Below are 16,108 nucleotides of genomic sequence, written 5' to 3'. Positions count from 1 at the left end.
AATCGTGACATGAGGGTATCGTTACACCCCTTATGCATTTTAAACATTTCAAGTTGTATAAATTAGACAGGACACTGAAGGAGACACAGAAAGCAATGAGAGAAGAGAGAGGGAAACAGGAACAGGAAAGGACCTCAAGTTACCCAGAATGCTATATGTAAATTATAATTTGCCTAGATTAATATATTGTTCATTATTACTTAAAACCTAATGAACTTATGTTAACAAAGTGACCTTATTTTACAGATTTATAATTTTTGGGTGAACTATCGCTTTAAGAGAGCCATTACGTTGCGGTGAAAAGATACATTTACAATAAATAAAAGGTTCAGATGGAGCTTATCTTGGGGAAATAAGTGAGTTTCAAATGGCAAGAAACACTGAAAGTCTCGATTTGTATTCCAACACCGGCCGGTCCTTGGAAAAATGCTACTGTTGTGGATATTTACAATATCGAAAGCTAGATATCGACCATGTCTGACAGCTAACAGCATGAAAGTTCAAAGCTCACATTTAGAGTGGACTTCTGTGAAATGAGATGTAGAAATGGAGAGCAGAAAAGAGCAAAAAGAACCGTGTGAAGGAAAGAAAGACGCATAATTACAAGGAAAAGTTCAGGGAATGGGAGAGAAAGGTCTATTTAAAGCCGTCACACTTTCAAGAGTCTAAACCTGTTACAGCAGAGAGAGTGAGAAGGGCTTTCCTCAACCCCGCTCTTTTTTTTCTTCTCTTCTACACACAACTTTCTGAATTATGCAAATGAAATAATTCTAGAAGTTGTTAAGAAGGTTCACACTCAATCATGGCAAAGTGACTCTTTTTAATTTCTAAAGATTCATTAAATATGGGCAAAATAAAAAGCTCAGAGAAGGGAAGAATGTGGGGGAAAGACTAGAAAAAAAACAGCAATTAAAAAAGTAGTATTGCATTTGACACATTTACTTTGATACGAATAAAACAAGCCAAAAATACTTCCAATTAATTTAAGCCTGTTTCTTTGTGTCTATTCTGTTGATTGTACCTGGGCAGCTGGAGCCAGGACACCCAGAGGGGGGCGTAGTCATCATTAGGCGGGGGTAGTTTGATGTCTCCGGGTGAAGAGGGCGAGAGAGCGCAGGGGGAATGCAGGGGCGGCATGCAGTCCAGGGAGCTGTCATTAGGGGGTCTCATTTCTAGTACCCGCAGGACCACCGGGGACGAGGTGTTCTTCAGGTTAGCCACAGCCTCGCTCCGAGTCACACCCGTCAGCTCAACCCCATTCACGTTTAGAAGAATGTCACCTAGGAGACAGGATAGACATTAATAAAGAAATCACCATGCTCTAACAGATTGATTATTGCACAGCAGAGTTGTGTTGTCGGATGTACTTTTGTTGAGTAGATATGATTTATAGCCAAGTTAAAGGAGCCGTATGTAAGATTGTGGCCAAAACTGGTACTGCAATCACTTTCAAATTACTGTAGAGCGGTGTATCCCCCCCACCCCCCAATATCCTGGCCGTACTGTTGTCAGTGATATAAGTATTTGAAATGAACATGATTTCTTAATATCTAGTGACATATCAGGGCCATTTTATGATTAATTGAAATACATTTCTTACATACAGCTCCTTTAATTTTCCTCACATTTTTTATTGAATAATGTGCATACAGGGATTGTGCACAATATGATCAGAGAAGATTACTAAGAGTTTAAATTGGGTCATTTTTGATTTCATGTTGTCTTTAATACATTTGATATTAATTATATAAATATGAGATTAAGATGGAAAAGGGGGAAAGCAGGACAGGATCAGACATTCACCTCTGAGGGTGAGATGAGAGAGAGGCACTGTACAAACACACAAACATTCTCTCTCTCTCTCTGTGGACACTGATAATTGTTTTTCAGGATTCTTTGATGAACAGAAAATTCAAAAGAACAGAATTTATTTGAAATAGAAATCTTTTGTAAAATTATAAATGTCTTTAACTGTCACTTTCGATTAATTGAATGCATCCTTGCGGAATAAATCAATTATTATATCAATTTTTATATTAGCGTTAGTGTATTGAATTGATACGATTTTTCAATTAAAAATACATTTCATTTTAAAACGTAAATTACATTTTTTCAATATAATTATGGCATAGTATAACACTAGAGGAAAATATGCAATACTTTGCAAAGCTTGAAATGGCTGAAGTGCTGTATTCTACCTTTATTAAGAATCAGCTCGATAAGACAACAGGGCTCCAGACTAACTTTTTTTATTAGGAGCGCTGTAGCCCCTGACTTAAAATTTTAGGAGCGCAAGCAGAAAATTTAGGGGCACACCTTCACATTTTCCCCCTAAATAACTATTACAGACAAATGCTTTGATAATAAATAGATTAAGCGTACAGAAATTATGGTGCAGTTTTATTTTAAGATCACAGGGCTCCAGACTAACATCTGAGGGCCGCGGCTCTAAGTTCTACAGAAAGTATTTGGTAGCACTGTGGGATGACAAAGCACTGAGCTAAATTTGAGGTGTATAGATAAAGTTAAATTTAATTATTATCCTTCATAATGTCTTAATATTATTTCAAAAGCAAAATGAGTGACAAAATAGATATTAGGGAGTGAAAATAGCCAATAAGCACCCTCAGCAGCTGTTTACAATGGTAATTTAGTCTTCTTTTTTTAAAAAAAGTGTGAGTTTTCCTACTTCTTGAAACTTTCAGTTTTATAAATAGAGACAATCTTTAAAGGATGAACAAAAATGTTTTGGTCGACACATAAAAAAAAAAAATATTTTAATAGGATATAGTTTTGAAGTGCTGTAAAAAGATGTGTAGGCTACTTTCATAACCACAGTATACCATAGTTATAGTTATGTCTGGTTCAGAATACGCAATTTTTTTGTCTGTTACTATAGTCAATGTATCAGATTACACGATTTCGAGTCTCGACTCCTAAAAATCTTGTCATGTCCTGGACAAGAAACATTGTCAGACTACACATTGCTTTACGACCAGTCATCTCGAGCCGTCTCACACACATATTCACTCGCACATGTACACACGCACGCACACACTCTCTCACTCTCTCGCTCGCTCGCTCACTCACTCACTCACTTGCGCGCGGGCGCACACACACACACACACACACTCATTCACTCGCGCGCACACACACACACACTCATTCACTCGGAACCCTTCATGGAGGACCGTTAAAAAATTAATTGTCGTGATGTCGTAAACAAAGCATCGCAGACGCGACGTCGGTTGTCGCCCACTATGAACGAGATGAAATTTACTGGTCGCACATGTGCGACTGGATGTAAAATTTAGTCGCACACTCTCAAATTTTGGTCGCAAAATGCGACCATTTGGTCGCAGTCTGGAGCCCTGACAACTGTTATTACTGTACACATTTTGAATGAGAATGAGAAGGATAGCTAGTAGTCCAGCAATATTTTACCGCAAAACTCTAAAAACCCATTTTCTTCCAAATATTGGACCCTCCCAGAAGCTTTTGTAGAATTCAAACTCTGGGTTTACTGTACCTTTATACAGCAAAACAAAGTCTAAACACTTTGATTATGTGTGTATGTGTCTGTATTTGATGCTCTAAACACACACACACACAGAGGCGCGCACACACACCAGCCTGTGCATGATCACACCTTCACACACCTACGTTCATGTCATATGTGACAGAAATAAACCGTAAGAAACTTCCATAGGCTCAGTCGGGAGCTGATAGAGCGACAGTATGGCAGGTGTATGTGTGGGAGTGTGTCATTTTCTAGTGTTATTTGCATATATTTACAGAGCTGATGACAGTCATGCATATGCAGTAGCAGGTGTGTCTTTGTTTGTGTGTGTGTACTTGGATTCAAAAGGAGGAAAGATCAGAGGGGCACCTTGGAAAGAGGTGTGTGGCTTTGTCAGATGTTCCTGAATAGGTTAAGGTTTGTGACGGTGTACCTTTGCAGATCGAGCCCTCCTGTCCCACCACTCCATTGGGGTCGACGTTGGTGACGTAGACGGGCAGATCCCACCCCCTGCTGCTCATCCCACCGGCAACCGTCATACCGAGAGAATCATGCGGCTCCTTTAACAGAGTCACCGTCTTCTCGTAACACGCAGGCTTTTGGCACGAATCCTGGAATGGAGGAATGGGAAATGAGAGATTAATTCGCTAAAGTTTTGTGCAATATTTCAGTGCAAATTATTCGGTGTATGACATGTGGTTATCTATGACTTTTTGTTGGGCACGGATTGATGCTTTCCTGACGCCACACATAAGAATAATGTCTGAACACATGACTGCCCGAAGCGTGTGTTTGTAATAAATGTTGAGCTTGCAGGATGCTGTGATATTGCTGACCGCGGCCAAATTCTGCCTTGGATCCCCTCCAAAAACAACAAACACAGTCGCTAAGTTCTAACTTAATAAAAAGCATTATTAAAGTTCAATAAAAGGCCTGTTTATATTTAGTCTGAGCCTCCGGCTACAGCAAATCAGATCTGGAGTTAGTGTGTCAGGTTTATCGCTAGAGAGAGAGAGAGCGAGCGAGCGAGAGAGAGAAAGTGTGTGTGTGTGTGTGTGTGTGTGTGTGTGTGTGTGTGTGTGTGTGTGTGTGTGTGTGTGTGTGTGTGTGTGTGTGTGTGTGTGTGTGTGTGTGTGTGTGTGTGTGTGTGTGTGTGTGTGTGTGTGTGTGTGTGTGTGTGTGTGTGTGTGTGTGTGTGTGTGTTAGGCCGTGTCTAATTTGGAGGAGTGAAAAGCCTCTGACTATATGCTGCCAGAATGTTTTCACCTCTCTTAGTGTGTAAAAGAGAATTAACAAGAGTGGTGGAGAGATAAAGGAGAGGGTTTGGTTTGGTCTGGTTTTATAGAGGGTTGGGCATTTGTCATGCTTTTCATTTAAAAAAAAAAGCATACAACAGGAAATTACATCATCGAGAGGAACCCTGCAGATTGTCATTACCGTGTGTCAAGGTTAATAACTCTATTAAAATATCGGTAACACTTTACAATAAGGTCTCATTTATTAACATAAGTTAATGTATGAACTAACAATGAGCAATACATTTGTTACAGTATTTATTAATCTTTGTCAATGTAAGTTAAAGGAATAGTTCACTTAAAAATGAAAATTATGTCGTCATTTAATCACCCCCAAGTTGTTTCAAACTTGCATGAATTTCTTTCTTCTGCTGAACACAAAGGAAGTTATTTTGAAGAATGTTGGTGAACAGACAGTTGATGGACCCCATTGACTTCCATAGTAGGCGAAAAAATACTATAGAAGTCAATGGGGTCCATCAACAGAAGAAAGAAATTCATACAGGTTTGAAACAACTTGAGGGTGAGTAAATGATGACAGAATTTTAATGTATAGTTAATGTTAGTTTTATTACCTTTTCATGTGGTGTGACCAAAGACTTAGTTTATGAATTAATAAATCAAAACTTTTTTTACAAATAGTGTTGCTAAAAAGATGTGTACACTACACTCACATGTAGCCTACTCAAGTTGGATAAAAAATATATTGCGTTTTTCTTGATGGCTTCACCACATTTTTACAGTCAATGGGTCTCATTCATGAAACATTCGTAAATATACGCGTAAATATGTGAGTGATTTGCGCGTAAAGAGACATTCCCGAAAATTCTTCTCCTGATTCACAAATACTTCGTAAACGTCAGATTTGATAGTGAAATGTGTGTGTGGGTTAATGAATTCCAGTCAGTCGTAAATGGGACGCGCGTGCACGCTCATTCTCTCAATTACCATAAATACCGCCCATTAAAACCGACTGACAACTATATGCATCATATTATGACACGAAACGAAGGATTTCAACGTTTTCTCAAAAGCGAATGAAGAAGAGAAATTTCTCAGATGCAGAAATTTAAGTTTTATTATCAGAAGTTCATTCAAAACGCCACATTTTATTTTCAAGCGTACATAGTGGCGTATCAGGTCCTAAAAAAAAGGGATTTTTTAATGCTTTTACCTAAATGCTTTAGGTAAAAATGCTTGGCAGCATATTATATGCAGTTAATGGAGTTTCATCTGTTAATCGAACAGTCCCGTGAAAAGAAAATGGTTCGACATGAAGCTTGACTGCAACACTTGTGACTTGCGGACTTGTAAAAAAAAAAAAGAAAAAAAAAAAAGAATAAACAGCTTGAATATAAAAAAAATTAAAAAAAAAAAAAAGACTTGCGGACTTGTGTTCCGTTTGCAGATGCTATTACTGGCTCTCTTAATATAAGTAAAAAGAAAAACCGTATGTAATTACTATATATAATATTTTTTCAAAATGCTGTGTAAATATGTACCCGATTAAGGTGAATTAAAATGCAGCCTTATTAATGAGCAAAACGTTCGGATGTTAAACGCACTATTTACGCGTGGCTGGGAGCAGGTGTAGATTTCTTTCGTACCAACTAACATTTGGAAAATACGAACATTTTAATGAATCCGAAAATTTACGCCAGAACCACTTTACACACGATTTACACAAAAATTCGTTCTGCTTGTGTTTCATGAATGAGACCCATTAAATGTAAACTTTTCTTATAGTAAAAACATTTTTAAATCTCATTAAACCAACATTAATACAAAGTGTATACATTTCTAAGAAAAATTTGTTGTTGCATTTTTCTTTACCGTGGACATTATTAAGGTGCGGTCACATTAGTTACATTTTGTGTGCCCTTTGTTTATTGACAACAGTGCAACGATGTATGAAGCACATCTCACACAAAAGTTACTTTCAAGCCAAGCAGCTTTCTGCTGTTCACAATGGTGAATCCACATGAGCAGCTTCAACCGGTTGGGAAATCTTCGTCCCAATGCAAATTTCTCGATCGTGTGGATTTCGATTAAAATGACTTGATTTCACCCATGTAAATAATGGTAAATGACTCCGCAGTCCGCACCTTTATTTGTCATTGACTCTTAAACCAGCAAACCCTCACAGATTGGTCTGCGATGTTCTTATCAGCAGAGGAAGGAAGGGAGAGAAAAATGACTACCGATGAATTTGAGTTTTATTAGAACAAGGAAAGTTGTCAGTGCAGATATTGAGCAGCAGAAAATCCCGTTTAGAAGACACTAAAATCCACCCTGCCACGGCTGTGTTTCTTCCTTCTGGGTTTTCTTCTGTTAATAGGTTTGGAGACGGCTGTCTCAGAGGAGTGTGTGTGTGTGTGAGCTGGCTGATTGCGTGATTCTTTGATGTAGAAGCAATAGGCTTTCAGATCTTTTTCCTCAATAAGAGAATGTTTAGTAAAGTGGTGCAGAGGGACTGGAAATAAATAGTGTGTGCGGCTATGCTCATGAAACCCACCAGTAAAGACTGCTCAATATCCACAGGCGAGTAGGGCGGTGGCCCTTCCATGTTCCATGGCGCCTCCTGTAGGATGTCTGGAGAAGGGATGTGAGTCTGGCGGGACACAATGAAGTGGACGCGGTCCTCACTCGCCTGTAGAACACGTAGCAGGTGCCATTAGTGTCCTGCCTTATGTGATTTTTAGGTTAATACATGAGCTTATATGAATGTTGAAACATATGCTAACTAGGGACAAGATAACTAGCTTGACGGGAACATTTCATTCTAGAGAGCATTTGATTGGACAAAAATCTTTGTAGTGCAAGATGAGTCATCAGTATTTATTCAAAAATAATTCAATGATAAATATTAGTATGTTAAAACTTATTATTGGATGAAATTATTTAGCTCCCTTTATATTGTGTGTAGGAGATCCCTTGCAAGATGTTCTCAAAGATAACAAACATGGGCTAAAAGCCACCAAATTGCATGGGGCTTTTAACATTGGCGTAACGGTGTTGGCCTAACATTTGCCGTCTACCGCAGAAACCTTTCGAACTCTACAGGAGAGCAAACAGAGGACAACAACTTCCCTGAGGAACGAGCAGTTCAAAAACTGAATTTGAAATTTAAAATAGTCCGTTCATACCTAAGGAGAGTGTGTGCGTAATGTCTCATTACTCTCCGGACGTCTAGGAAGCACAATTACCAGATGTTGTGACTGCCAATGCCTTCCAGCTCCAGCTCAGTGTGCATGTGTGATTATATCTCAGAAGTGTGTACTTATTAAAGAAAAACTAATATATATGGAGATTTGGGATCCATGCTGCAGTCTGTGTGTATGTGTGAGCTGAAGGAGGGCACGGGGCTCTAGTTTTTCCCTCTCTGATTTATTTATCTTCATCCCTTCCTCTCGTTCCATCATCACACTCTTCTCCATTAACCCTTTTCTGTTGACAACCTTGTAGCTGATGTTGCTTTCGAGCGCACACACTCGCATTGAGAGCCCGTGGAGTTCTTGGGAGTTTAGTGCTCTTTCGCTGCCTCTTAAATGATTGGGCCTTGCTTGTTATCGCACTAATTGGACTAATTTAATCAGTTTCCTGCCAGCAGTTAATCCATGTCAGAAACTCCTGCTGTGAGCGGCCATCTTGGTTCCTTCGAGACCAATCTGAACCAGACAGGAAGCAACAAGCTGAATAACAACATTCAGAAAGACCCACCACCACACTGAAATACATATCAGATCACACACTCACTAAACTCACTTACACACCTTTATGTCGTTATGACACACCTCCAACCACCGAGATGATAAGCTGCCACAAACCTTATTTAAGCTCTATATACTTTGCAATACTGCTCAAGGGACTTCCAATTTTATTTGGAACCATCACAATTGGTTTTTGGGACTCAGACTTGGTCTAGTTCTTGGTTAAGTCACCGTGTTATGAATGATTTACTGAATTAGACCCCACAGGTTAGGATTAGAAGGCTTTGTAAACATTCTTTGAAATGCTGAAAAGGCCTAGCAATAAAAGTGCTTAAATTATTTAGCATGACTTATATTAGGCTTTATGAATGACAACAATTCAAAAGTGAAGCTGCAGAAAAAAAATAATTTCTCTGCTGTTAAACTAAAGGCCTATTTACACCAAGCATGAAAATTTGCACTTGCAGTGCTTTTTTTTTTAAGATAAGGGTTTGGTCTTTTTTTTTTTTCAAGCACTGAAGTGGGTTACTACTTCTATTATTATTATTATTTTGATTAAAAGATTAGCTCTGGAAATTTGTTACATTGCTGGAGAAGTTTCAAATTAATGCTATGTGTAAACACAGCCATAAAATGAATGGTTTGCGGTTAGGACATTCTGACAAAAAGTCTGCTTGTCAATGAGTTTGAGCCAATCCCATAATTCTGAAGGAGCTGATGCAATTACTCCATTAGTTTAGTTGTAAGCCTGTAATTTAGAAGTCAAAAACCATGATTATTTGTGTCGTGGAAGCAAATGTTGGTGAAATTGAAATAGACGAAAGAGCTTCTCACAATCTGTGTGGATGAAGAAAGACTGATTCTTTCACTATATTACCGCCAGCACAGCTGTTTAAAGGTCATTTAAAGGTGTTTTACCTGCATTGTGGTGATGAAATTTCACTGCAATTTTAGATGTATTCCATAAAAGTTGCTATTGTCAGACAGACTGTATTTTGCTAAAGCAAATGTAATCTGTATTGTCATATGGGCTATATTTAGCTTTTTATCATGAACAGCCTGCATTTCGTTTTCATCGGTTTGCACAGTTGTATTAGAGATTGACTTCGAATTGCATTGATTTTGAATAGTTCTGATGCATATTCACTATTGATTTGTGCCGTTTGTCACCGTTTTGTCTGTTGGTACACACAGGCCTTAATACTCATCACATTACCTTTGACCTCTCCCATAATGCTACTCACCTGAATAAGCAGCGCGGCATGCTCGGGGGCGCCGTATCGCAGGTCGTGGCCGTTGATGGCCAGCACACGGTCGTCGACCCTCAGCCTCGCGTCACGGGCAGCCAGCCCCCCCTCCAGCAGGTGGAAGATGAAGACGCCGTGTTCGTCAGGCCTGCGCACCAGCTTGATGCCCAGCTGTTCATCTGGAGCCCTCTTAACAAGGACCACATGCAGGCTGTCATCCCGGATGGTGGGGGTGTGTGTGGAGAAGGCCTCCGTGGGGGAGTGGTGGTGGGACCGGTAACGGTGGCGCTGCTCACGAAGTACGGTCAGCCGCAGCAGTGTGCAGGGCTGCTTCAGAGCCGCCACAGCATAACAGTGAGGCACGTTACTGATGTCTATACCATTCACCTGAAGGGAAGAAATCAAGAGAACTGTTGATTTGTTTGTCTTTGTCTTTTTTTGCATTACATTTTCGAAGCTCAAACAGCGGAGGATGACACTGGTAACTCTAATGTCATGGGTTCAATTAGCAAGGAATTTCCTGCAATGTAAGTCGCTTTGGATGAAAGCATATGGCAAATGTAAATATAAAAGTAGAGAGAAGACAAGAGATGATGGCAATGGGGGATGGTGAAAGGGATCTGGAAATGTTGCACGCCGAATTGGAACCAATGTTGTAACGAGCACCAGAGCTCAGTGTTTTTGAGTGTACACTAATTATTATAGCAGTAAATACTTTCTGGCTTTCTGCCATTCTAAGGTTTAGAAAGGGTTAAATATGCTTCAAATTTGTGTTTATTTGTTAAATGCTTTGATATTTGATTTTTGATATTTTGAGCTGCCAGTAAGCTGTAGTTTTCTCATTTTTAGGGATGCACAATGTATTGGTACCATATCAGTTATGTCGATATTTAGACCTTTTTAGTCGATACTGGACTTTTAATTGTGCCCATGCTCATTTCCTCTATTTTTTTTTTATTTCGATTTTTTTATTTAAAAAACATATAGACCTTTTACATTTACACCTTTGCCGGTATCTAACTCTCACTTAAAGCTTATATTTAAACTAATAATTTTATGTGAAATTCACTAGTAGTGTCTAAAAGAATTTCTGATATAGGCCATAAAATCTAAATAATTATATACTTTACTTAAATTAAATGTTAGTCTAATCACTACATCCCTGCTTATTTTACTTAACACAATTCAATTAAATTAAACAATTCCATTTAAAAATTAAAACAAAATCTGATTCTGTCTGGCTACATGCAGAATCCTCACACACTTCCCTTCTGAACAACAGATGGCGAAGCCCATGACAACATGTGCTATCAAAACCAGGACCATTCACTCCTACTGTACAATGACGTAACATTAGATCTAGCACACATACGCACCTTGAGGATCATATCCCCAGGTAGCAGTCTTCCATCCCGAGCGATGACCCCCTCTCGGTAGATATCCTGAATGAGAATGCGTACCAGAGGCGTCTCATTGCCCCCGACAATGCTGATAGCCAGAGGTTCACAAGGATCTGCCCTGGTGATCTTAATACTGGTGAGCTCACCATCAGGGATTAGATGATGCAGCTGAGGTAATGCAAATACTGAGAGAGAGAGAGAGAGAGAGAGAGAGAGAGAGAGAATGAGTATCTGTAATCAGTGAACTCCCACATGATCATTACTTTCTGTGCTACACAAACAGGGCTTCTGTCCAGACCAAAGCAAGGCCAAACATGACTTCAAGCCTTAAAAAGCATTACAGTGGTCCATCAGAGGAAGGAGGGAAGGAAGGAAGGGGGGTGCAAGACTTTATATTCTTTATATTCTGAATATAAGATTTATATTCAAGATAAATCTAACAATTAAAGTGATGAAGTTAACTTTTGTTTCTAGCATTTTACCCACTAATGTGCATGATTCAGATAAACTACACTCTTAAATTACAGGGTTGTTTCAACCTTTGGGTTTGTCCATATTTGACCCAAACATGGGTTGAAACAACCCAGCATTTGTTAGACTGTACATTCAAAGATCTGGGGTCAGCACAATTTTTGGTTACTCTTTATTTTGACACATTAGACACTCTACTAACTATGAGTAACTTTGCAACTACATGTCAACTGACTCTCATTAGAGTATTAGTTGACTGTTAGGTTAGGGTTAGGTGTTAGTAGAATATAGTCAGTAGAATATCTGCCGGGGACCATCAAAATAAAGTGTTAGCAGATTTTTTTTTTTTTTTTTTTTTCAGAAATTAAAAAGATTAAAGGGGGGGTGAAATGCTCATTTTCACTCAATCTCCTGTTAATCTTGAGTACCTATAGAGTAGTGTTGCATCCTTCATATCTCCAAAAAGTCTTTAGTTTTATTATATTTATAAAAGAAAGATAGGCTGTACCGAGTCTTTCCGGAAAAAAACGAGCGGCTGGAGGCGGGCCGTGTGGGCGGAGCTAAAGCTGTGCTAACGCGCCGATCTAACAACACACAGAGACATTTGAAGCAGTTTTACTCACCGCCCGGTTCCAACGCACGACCGCGAACCTTTATCATTGTGACTGCTCGATCCTTAAGCATTAGACGATCTGCAAATCCGTCGATCTGGGCTTTGTTTATAAAACAATCATCGTCGAAATGCAGGGAACAAACAGTCTTGTACAACCTCCGTTGATGCTCTGGAAAAACAAACTCCATCCACTGGTCCCTTAACGCTGGGTTCTTTGGGAATCTGTGCAGGGTTGTCTTGCTCTGGCAACCAAAAACCCACTTCTTTGGTGACATTGACTTCCCTAAAGCCGACCATAGCGCTTTGATGATGGGCGAACTGCATGCCGCTCTCTTGCTCTGGTCTACGGTTGCGCGCGCCCGCGCTCTTCCGATAGAAGTGCCCTTAGGACCCATATAAGGAAATTCCGCTACATCTGACGTCACACATGCCCATATTCGAAAAAAACTTTCCGAAACTTGTGACAAACCGGAAGGAGCATTTTTGGAACAGAAATACTCCTTCAAACGTACAATTTAATTTTTTAAACTTTGTCCATGTTTAGCATGGGAATCCAACTCTTTAACAGTGTAAAAAACTCAGTATGCATGAAATAGCATTTCACCCCCCCTTTAATACTTTAATTCAGCAAGCACATAAAATTGTTTAAAAGTGATAGCAAAGGTTTCAAATAAATGCTGTTCTTTTGAACATTCTATTCATCAACGAATCCTAAAAAAAAACAATCATAGTTTCCACAAAAATAGTAAGGAGCACAACTGTTTAACATTGATAATAATAAGAAATGTTTCTTGAATCAACATATTAGAATGATTTCTGAAGGATGAGACACTGAAGACTTTATATATTGCTGCCATAGAGCTAGAGTTAGTCAGACAATTATGGAAATATATACATACTGTACATTTATTTAGAAAATGCTCATTCGTTTGTATTTGTTCTGGGTGAGAGATTTGTTCTGCATCTGTAACTGAAATGACTGTAAACTACAGCTAGATTCAGTAACAATCTCTGTGATTTGTCTCTCCTTATCTTTATCCATCCCTTCTTTCTCCATTACACACACTCTCTCTCTCGTATCCGCCTGTTCTCCACAATCTGCAGTTTCTCTCTTTCAAAGTCAATATTTTCCTCTCATCTCCTCTGATTGCTTGCAGGGAGAAAGAAAGTGAAGCTCATTACTACTGCAACCAGTGTGTTACATAACGAACGAACAAACACACACACACTCATCAGTATTTTCCTCACTCATTTCCAATCTCTCAAGCAGTCTTTTTCACTTTTGTTTTCATTCAGAAAGCAACCCTCTCACTCAGCGTTCATCTGTCCAGTCCCTCTGTCCCGACACACTGCTTCATTTCCGTCTTTCTCTGATAAGTCTCCGCAGGCTCCATCTGCATTATTAAAGGACCATATGCTACTGCGGTGCTGAGCGGACCCAAACCAGACTGTCACCTTCTGACACATTATCCATTGATATTGTTTTATCATGCTATTAAACGCTATTGATGGGAAACTTCATTCCCAGAGGATGAGAACATGTTCGATTTTGTCTTTTGTAGCTGACCATTTCTTTGCCATTTCAGGTTCTTAAAGGGATAGTTCACCCAAAAATGAAAATTCATCATGTCATTATTTACTCAAGGTGTTCCAAACATGTATGAATTTCTTTATTCTGCAGAACACAAAAGAAGATATTTTGAAGAATATGGGTACTATAGAAGTCAATGGGGCCCATCAACTGTTTGGTTTCTGACATTCTTCAAAATACCTTCTTTTGTGTTTAAACTTATCGTTATGACACAAACAACTTTTTTAATATGCTATAATGCTTCATGACAGCACAGTTACACAGTTATAACCAAACATTTTTCATATTTATAAACTTGCCTACATTTGCTAATTTCATAATGCAAAAAATAGCAACTTGAAGAGATCAAATTTAACTAAAATATTGATGAAATCTAAATGATTGAAAGAACCATAGAGCTAACTTTGCCAATATGTGACCCTAGACCACAAAACCAGTCACATGGGTACATTTTTTGAAATTGAGATTTATACATCATTTATACATGATTTTTGGCATAAAAGAAAAATCGATAATTTTGACCCATGCACAAATATACCCGTGCGACTTATGACTGGTTTTGTGATCCAGGGTCACATATATATTCATATTGTAAATGTGTTCATGTGTTTGCATTTGTTCTGGGTGAAAGATTAGATTCATGCTGAAACTGTGCCTGAACAGACTGTAAACTACAGCTTCGGTAACAATCTTTGATTTATCTTTCCTTATCTTTATCCGTCCCTTCTTTCTCCATTACACACACACTCTTTCTCTGTTGCTTTCTCTCCTATCTGCCTGCTCTCCACTTGGTTTGTTGGTTTTAACTGGTTTAATAACTGGTCTCCCAGCTGGTCTTCTTCTGGTCTAGCTGGTCTCCTTGCCAGGTCAAGCTGGTGTTTAGCTGGTCAACCAGCTGGACTCCTGGCCTGACCAGCTGTCAAATGCCCAAATACAGTACTTGTAAGACACATACACTTACCCTCTGGTGGTATGTTGGCGTTTCTGAGGTTGTCACGCTCCTCTGAGGTGTCGTTGGCTACTGCTGTCCCGCTCTTGGTTCTCCTCAGGACACTAAAGGCTCGATTCAGACGCCGAAAAGAGCGACTACGCACCGACGTTCTGTCAAAGTTGCGATCTGTGAATAAACGTGAGAGAGAGATATGAAGGAACTGAGTGAGAAAGAAGGAGAGAGAAACTTCTCTGCCTGAACATGCCTGGACATGTCCCTCACACATCCTTCTGTCCACTTACAGCCAATCACAAATGAGTCGACACACAGTAGCCAATCAAATTTTCTCTTTTTTTAGCACTAAAATACATTGCACCTGCAGGCCAAGCAATGAACATCTGAAGTAAGCAGCACCTGCTGGTGCTGTATTGTGGACACTGCAGTAAGGTTATAACTTCTTCAGGTCACACCTGAATCAGCACAGAACAGTGCAGGACGCTTTTTTATGTCTGTTTATCTAACTTAATCTATAGATCACATACAAAAGTTTCACATTATAACAAAAAAAATAACTACATTATGTTGCATATGCCCTGTTTAACATTTTTAATACACCCAGGACGCTGAGAGACCCGCCAGGTGATCAGTGGAAAAGATATATAAAACTGTTGAGAATTTACTAATGATCAGTTAGGGATAATAAAATATAGTAAAGTTAGTTAATGTTCCTATTAAATAAAGTTATTATAAGTGTGGATTGATTAAAAGTGGTAGGGCTGACATTCTGGGTCAGAGGTTGATGAGTCTGTAAAGGTCGAAAACCCTTGCAATGTTTTTCTGTCTCATTCCTCAACTCTTTCAGTCTTTCTGTCCTGATGGACAGAGTTCTGACAGTGGCATTGACAAAATTGGAGGCAGACAGCTTGTTCAGCTGCAGTGTCACACTGTTTCCAGTCCCAAAGCCAGAAATGCTGGTGCAGCAGCATTTATTGTCCCCATTCTTAAGGCTTCACATTTCGAGGGGACGTCAGACAATGAAACATATCTGAACTACTTTGTGGAGGTCAGGAACTGGCCTCATAAAGTATTCATAAGGCATATTTGAACGTTCTCTATCTCCTCCTCTTTGTTTCTTTAACTGCAATATCAGTTTGCATGGTTCAGTTGAGCCTTTTCAGACTCAAACTGAAAAGTCTGAGCCTTTTCAGACATCCACTTTGAATTAATTTCTTTTTCATAAAACTACATAAATGGCACATAAGGCAACTTTGAACAATTGACATTAGTCAGATTAGCTGTTTCAGTAAGCATGAGGGAGAAATACAAATAA

The 16,108-nt window shown here is 39.1% G+C and overlaps 1 protein-coding gene across 4 annotated transcripts in view; it reads right to left on the bottom strand.

Moving 5' to 3' along the window:
- Nucleotides 1–16,108, bottom strand: part of lnx1 (ligand of numb-protein X 1) — a 45,191-nt gene that overhangs the window by 2,470 nt on the left and 26,613 nt on the right. For all 4 annotated transcript variants that reach the window (XM_081378875.1, XM_081378876.1, XM_081378877.1 and 1 more), the window contains 6 exons: nt 14,809–14,964; nt 11,149–11,357; nt 9,770–10,159; nt 7,331–7,465; nt 3,954–4,131; nt 1,022–1,280 (listed from right to left, as the gene is read on the bottom strand). In XM_081378875.1, coding sequence (XP_081235001.1) covers nt 1,022–1,280; nt 3,954–4,131; nt 7,331–7,465; nt 9,770–10,159; nt 11,149–11,357; nt 14,809–14,964 — 1,327 coding nt within the window. The remainder of the gene's footprint in view (nt 1–1,021; nt 1,281–3,953; nt 4,132–7,330; nt 7,466–9,769; nt 10,160–11,148; nt 11,358–14,808; nt 14,965–16,108) is intronic.

Source organism: Scardinius erythrophthalmus, assembly GCF_964197995.2.
Source record: "Scardinius erythrophthalmus genome assembly, chromosome: 11".
In the NCBI taxonomy this organism is placed as follows: Eukaryota; Metazoa; Chordata; class Actinopteri; order Cypriniformes; family Leuciscidae; genus Scardinius; species Scardinius erythrophthalmus.
Note: the sequence above shows the minus strand (reverse complement) of the source record. Positions and strands in the feature narration are given on the sequence as shown.